Consider the following 7274-nt stretch of genomic DNA (forward strand, 5'->3'; position numbering starts at 1 on the left):
TAACAAAAATCGGTTTGTCAACTCAATGAAATATATTCACTTCAAAGCAATCATTAGAATTTCATTGGAAAACAAAGGTTTATTCATTTCAGTGAACCTATCATACTCAAATTACTTAAACTTTCCCATTACCTTGAAAATTATGTATAAGTGGGGAATGTTACAACATGCAACTCGTATCTGCAGAGTATATGCTGCTGAATCTCTATTGAAGCATAAAACTACGGGTAACTTCTGAGAACTAATATTGGACCAATATTATTCATATATTCTTACTGTACAAATATTCGGTAACTAGATTATGCATATCTATATTGCTATTGTTATAAGCTGTCTCTTAACCTGATGACTACTATTATACGACTATTTCAAATTATACTAGGTTTATTGATAACCATCTCTCACGATCACGGCTACTTCTTAGCTTGATCTTGTATAGATGCTATTCCCTATTTTATGGTGTGATTACGTCTGTTTGGCTGGCATATAAATGGGGTATGTTTGAAATAAATGATTCGTATAGTAGAAGTTCATATTTGGCATTCTGGACCGAGCAGGTAGGGCTAGGCGAACAAAGGACCGAAACGGATGCTAGGCTACTGATACCTGTCGAACGCTATTGGCTAGCTGAGTACAAAGATTGAAAAGGTTGAATTTCCATTGATGAATATATCACGTGATAACCAGCCGGACTTGAAGTTACAACATTTCCGATTGATTATTAGAACTGATTTAGGGATTGATCAATGGAGAGATGCAAGTAAACACTACCACAGCAATTTAAACTACACTCCATTGCATAAGCAAGTGGTGATCAGGACTTTGTAGCCAAGTGGATAACGCGATGGAGTTTGAAGAGAACGGCACTGGATTTGAGTCATAGAGTGAATATCAATTCTGAGATGCAAGTGGTCCCAGCTGACGAGTCTCAAATAACATGAAACGCCAGACAAACTGGATTCCACTACTAGCCACTATCCATCTTTGCCTGTAAATAGATTTCGGTTGAACTGTCGATACCTCAAAATGTGTTTGACAAAAATTATAAAAGCGTTTCTACCGTTAGGTAATTAATGGAAGTATGACATTCAGTTTCGATAGCCGATTTAATATAAATATTGATCGATAGCATTCGATCAGCACTGAGAAAGACTTGACATGCGTGATATTGATCACCACCGAGTGATCAAACAATTTTGATTATATCTCAGTTCTACAGCAGGTCGGTCGCGGCCCGAATAGCTCAGTGGTAACGTCTCTGACTGTGAAGCTGAGTGACACGGGAACAAATCCGTCATAGAGCACCTGTTCCCTCAGGATTACAGGTACATCTTGCTGACGAGTGTCGAGTGGCAAGAAACCCGGGTCCAGGATTTCCTGTTGACCACCTCCAACCATCATCCTATCTCAATATAAATATTAAACATCCTGAGCGCCTTCTAACTGTTGAGACACATATCTTTCTAATAAGCTGTGTAACCAATATATCAAAGACAGTGCACCAATGGATGGTCATTTGTACAACAAATCAGATAGTAACGTTGTCCGAGAAAACCCAACTTGTGTATAAACATCCCCAATTCACAACCTTTACGAATGTTTAAAATTTTGATCATAGTGAGTATATCACTCTTATCATAGCGAACTGCATTCCTGATATGAGATATATGTAACAAAACGAAATATTCCCATCTCAGTCTGACTTCGACACATCATAAACAAAAACAGAACGTCTTCATCATGCTCATGGCTGGAAGTATTGCGATAATCTCAATCCAAATGTGTGTAGTAAAAGAAGGTTGAATTATTTAGCGTAATCCACTACTCAACATGCAATATAATGAAGATATTTGATTTCATTATGCATTGGAAAATCACTCCTATCTTTTATTGAAATTGAGAAAGCGACCGATAGTCATTGCTCTTCTAAAGTGTATTATAAAGAAATTATTCATCAAACAAGTTGTACGAATATTCAAGACCATCCAGCTATAACTCCTCACTCCATGATGCTTTTGTGTGTTGCCGTATTATACTACTTATCAATAAACAATAGTTCATGACGTTGATCAACTATACATGATGAGTACGATAAAGACTGGCACACCTGCTCTGTGATATGACATTATCTCCTGTTCGTATTGATGTGACCATATTCGGTCTGACATTTCGTCATAACACAAAGGTTTTTTCCTCTACTCCAACAAGTTTCAATAAATTTTGGTGAGTTCTGCACAGAAATCACTTATGTCCACCAGTTATATTTCTAGGTAAAATAATCTGAAAACTAAAAAACGTCCGTCAAAGCAATCGATTAACTATTCTCAACCATACATTGTTATTAGGTGACCGTGCTATTGTAAACCTAATTTGTATGAACTTTCGGTAAGAATATATCTTTTGATGAGACTTTAATTTGATGGACAACCATTGAGTAGCGCTGAAGTGAACTTAGGAATGTCGATATGATTACCAGGGCTAAATGATAGTTAGAAAGTAGTGTGAAGAGTAAGGATTATGATTTGCAGTTGATGGTTAAACTTAGTAATTATTTTTTGGTTTACAACCCTAACTGCCATCAGCTAAAATACCCAAACGCTATTTAGATATGGGAATGGATAACTTTTGCGCTGAAATCAAAGCTCTGTCATCCTAAATCTAATTACGTTCGTCCATAAATTATAGTCTCGCTAGTTAGAATATAATACTATTTGTTCCTTTTACAATGCTTTTATAGTAATACGCATGCATGTTAACAAATTGGTTGCCTGTTAAGTACCGATTATCGGTCGATGTGAATTCACAACTCGGCTACCACACCACGTTGAAAACAACGGTTCTCGTCTTTCTCATCATTAACCAGTACAAATTATTTCTGAATGATAAACAGTATTCTTCATTTACTTATGTTTGTATAAGCTTCTAATCAAAATACTATACTTGCAATACTTTTGTTGATTCTGTATACTGTCACTAGCCCTTATCTTTGCAATTACAATATCCGTTAACTGTCATACTACAATAATTCATGTTTTATTTTTACCTGAACTCACTGAACAGTATTTAATCACAGTGCACCCAAAATATTCCACAGAAATGTATGATAACTTAGAATATTCACGTTTTAACTGGACCACAGTGAACAGCTTTTATTAGTTATGTAGAAAAAGATACTTGTGTTATTTTTTACAACTGACCACTAAATGTAGATGACATTGCGTGACTAATACGCTACAACGACTATTGAGGCTTATACGCAATTCGTTATAGTAATCTCTTTCCTTACTAGCACTAAAAAAAGAGGAAGAACACAAGTCCAAAGACCATCGGTTCAGGATTGTTACCTTAATTCAAGCACTTATTTATTTAATTTAAAAGTTGGATCCGCTATTATTATTATGAGTCGATTGACACTAGACCACCATGGAAACCTTCGAAACACTAGATTGCCGTTTTGTACTGGGACAAGACAGACAATAAAGCAGTTATAACACATTTGTTGAAAGTGTTGTGACAACAGTGGTTTCAGAAAGTATTTTGCTATGATGAAGCGTAACTGCAATCACAGTTGATGACGATCCGAAAACGATATCTGTTTTTGATAAGATCGATTGCATTCAACTTGTCGGTACGAATTCATCACAAGAAATAACGAAGTCTATTGTCGACTGAACATCCTGCATAACATTCGCAGAACTGTGAGCAATTCGCCGCCACAATGAACGATGGGCAGGTGAAATCTTGTAGAAGAAGAATACACTTATTTTACACACGACAAACAGTTTGTGGTCAACTGTTATATATAAGATGGTTTCTTTTGCTCATTTGGAAAAACCGATTCTCCATAGTATCACACTACAGTTTGAGCTAAACAGACAAAATGTTCTATTTAATGACTATGTAATGTATAAGCAAATGGAATTTAGCAAGATCAACCTAAAAGGCTTTATCTCAAAATGAACAGTCTTATAACAAACAACTAAAAACTAAGCACAAAATTTAAAGTAAACACATTTGTGATCATCATATTTTTCAAGTACCTATAAGTGTAATGAATACAAATTAACCTTTGAAAACAAGATTTCAGTTCAGGTTTCTATTTCATTTGGAATTCGTTACTGTATGAGAACTTTGATCAACATTCCTAAGTGATCTGTGAATTTACAAAATTATGACTTGATTGTTAGTTGATTCATCACTCTATGAAAGAGAGAAATAAAAAATGTGATATTATCACACCATTGTAACTCAAAGTCCACCATATCCGTTCACTGTATATAAGACAATGGTATTATGATAGTTGCTAAATACGGGAGAGTACATTCAAGAGTTATTTGGACATGCTCACATCTATTTTGTGTATTGCTTCACTAATAACTTTTCTTGAAGCTCATATTTCAGTTAAGAACGAAAAGTTTGAACCATTGTCAGATGACATAATCTCGTATATCAATGAACATGTAAGTATTCCTTCTTTGTGATAATGTTAGAAATGACATTTATTGTAAAGCGATGTATGTTGTATCTATGCATAACCAATGGTTTTATTGTTAACTACCGATTGGATCAGGATAGATCAACTACTTTGAGAAGTAACTCGCTTCTGTGCGAAACAATAATGTACAACCGTTCAGAGCACTCTTCCTAAAAACTGAAACTACTTTTAGTATATCGTATTCACCTATAACTGTTTCGTCCGCCATCAGCTTAATACTGATTTGATTTCATATATCTGAGTTGAATACAACAACAATTCCAAATCTTCATATTTGAATTATATTTGCAGTTCAAAATTATCATTATTGTTTCTCATTAAATTTTTGATTTCAACTTGTTTATTCTTCAGCCGAATGCTGGATGGAGAGCTGAGAAAAGCAACCGTTTCCACTCACTGGATGACGCCCGAATTCAGATGGGTGCAAGAAGAGAAGAACCAGATTTGAGGAGGACGAGACGTCCCACAGTTGACCACAATGATTGGAATGTGGAAATTCCATCAAGCTTCGATTCCAGGAAGAAATGGCCTCGTTGTAAAAGTATCGCGACCATTCGTGATCAATCACGATGTGGATCATGTTGGGTGAGTGACATTGATGAGATTATTTGAAAACGTATGCAATGTTGACATAAGTATTATTATTTCTATATATCTGTGACTGTGTGGAGGATCTCACAAACGTCAGACTGTATCAGAGTGAGATATTCTAGAGAAATAATTTCAAAAATTACTGCATGGAAGCACTTTGGTCAACTAACGGAACACAAAATGTTAGACTCCAGTGGCTTGTAAATGTTTAGCAGTCATTCCATGTAAATATGCTATGAAACCTTATACGTCTTCATATTGACATTGCTTTCTTCCAGGCTTTCGGTGCGGTCGAAGCAATGAGTGATCGAAGCTGCATACAGTCAGGTGGCAAACAAAATGTCGAACTGAGTGCTGTTGATCTTTTGAGCTGTTGCGAAAGTTGTGGACTTGGATGTGAAGGTGGTATCCTTGGTCCTGCTTGGGATTACTGGGTGAAGGAAGGTATTGTTACTGGAAGTTCGAAGGAGAATCACACAGGTTGTGAACCATATCCATTTCCGAAATGTGAACATCATACCAAAGGAAAGTATCCTCCATGTGGTAGTAAAATCTACAAGACTCCTCGTTGTAAACAAACTTGTCAGAAAAAATATAAAACCCCGTACACCCAAGACAAGCATCGAGGTGAGTAATGTTTTAGACAATGATAATAGTTTATCATGAGAACTTTGACTTGTCACTAAGATTAACCGATCAACATAAGGTCTTCTATATTCAAATTTCGCATGAACACTTTTCACTCAAATAGATTTAGAACCAGGTATTGTAACCATAGTTTACATGAATCGAATACGTACATTCACCTACATTCCGACTGTTCGATGCATGAGAATAGGAAACCAATTTCGAACAGTGATACACGAAATAAGTTCAGCAATAATTATATGAAATTTCACACTTGACAATGAATATAACTAAGCTTGTATTCTTGTTACATTTTGTGGATTAAGGCATGTTTTTGGAACAAAATTATTTACTGAAACTTAGAGCTAACGTGATGATTATACTTCTGGTCTTTTAAATGTCGCATACGTCGATCAGCCATATCGAAAACAGTCACATTCGGAAGCCTTGTTCATATAAAGTTATTGCCATAGTAGTCATGTCACACATCGAGAGTTCATTTCGCATAGATGTATCACTAATCTTTCAAGTGATTACATATATTTCACTGTAGTCTGTTCGAATTTTGTGCTTCGAATTACGCAGGAAGTCCCTCATCAAATATAAGCAAACAATTGCTTAGAATGATGATTCTACTATAAAATATTCATCTTTGAGATTACTTTTGATAGCTCTCTATTGAATGAGTATAAATACAAACTAATTTGACATCGATGGTGTTATCATTCTATGGAGTAGACTTCATGCTTAGTGTTTATCATCGTTTCATTTCTATGTTCGAATAAGTGAAAAGAATAAGACTAACAATAAAAGCGAATTCCATTTACTTCTCCATTAACACTGATAACAGTTTCATTTTCACACATTGATATGTTAGGTAAATCATCCTACAATGTTAAAAATGATGAAAAGGCTATTCAAAAAGAAATCATGAAATACGGACCAGTAGAAGCAGGCTTCACCGTTTATGAAGATTTTCTAAATTACAAATCTGGAATCTATAAACATATTACTGGAGAAACACTTGGTGGGCACGCTATACGTATTATCGGATGGGGTGTGGAAAACAAGACTCCTTATTGGTTGATTGCGAATTCGTGGAATGAAGATTGGGGTGAAAATGGATATTTCAGAATAGTGCGTGGTCGTGATGAGTGTTCCATTGAATCCGAGGTAACAGCCGGTCGAATTAACTAATAACACAATCTTTGAACATCATCAAACAATGTTATTTAGAGTTAATCAAGTCATTACAAATGTATACTAATACTTCAAATAAAAGTTTTATATTCAGATTAACTCTTTTTCCTTTTATTGTATAAATAAACTATTCCGAATTCTCACTAAACTCTTTACTGAACTGGATGTTTTTGTTAACGTGATTATCGATTCTCTTTGCACAATGAATTTATCATCAACCTGTAAAGTGGTACGTGTTCTCATTGGATCGAACACTTCAAAATAGAAAGTAATCATTTCCGTCTAATAAAATTTCTCCTAGAATTATTTAGAATGGTAAGTTGCGTAAGACCGACAATGATGTAATCTCGAAAATGTTAAT

The 7274-nt window shown here is 35.1% G+C and overlaps 1 protein-coding gene across 1 annotated transcript; it reads left to right on the forward strand.

Annotated features, from left to right (window-relative positions):
• The first annotated feature begins 4305 nt into the window (after nucleotides 1-4305).
• Nucleotides 4306-7055, forward strand: Smp_103610 (cathepsin B-like peptidase (C01 family)). Its single transcript, XM_018792925.1, has 4 exons — nucleotides 4306-4460; nucleotides 4847-5080; nucleotides 5365-5713; nucleotides 6591-7055. Exons 1-4 carry the CDS (start codon nucleotides 4341-4343, stop codon nucleotides 6908-6910), a joined length of 1023 nt encoding a protein of 340 aa, XP_018647489.1. The 5' UTR covers nucleotides 4306-4340; the 3' UTR covers nucleotides 6911-7055.
• Nucleotides 7056-7274: the final 219 nt, after the last annotated feature.

This window comes from Schistosoma mansoni, chromosome 1, assembly GCF_000237925.1.
Source record: "Schistosoma mansoni strain Puerto Rico chromosome 1, complete genome".
In the NCBI taxonomy this organism is placed as follows: Eukaryota; Metazoa; Platyhelminthes; class Trematoda; order Strigeidida; family Schistosomatidae; genus Schistosoma; species Schistosoma mansoni.

Excerpts from the sequence above, each read along its gene's own strand:
- Smp_103610 (XM_018792925.1), top strand. The coding sequence starts at position 4,341 with ATGCTCACATCTATTTTGTGTATTGCTTCACTAATAACTTTTCTTGAA. Across the intron at positions 4,461-4,846 it reads TCTCGTATATCAATGAACAT|CCGAATGCTGGATGGAGAGC; the intron begins GTAAGTATTCCT and ends TTTATTCTTCAG. Across the intron at positions 5,714-6,590 it reads CACCCAAGACAAGCATCGAG|GTAAATCATCCTACAATGTT; the intron begins GTGAGTAATGTT and ends TTGATATGTTAG.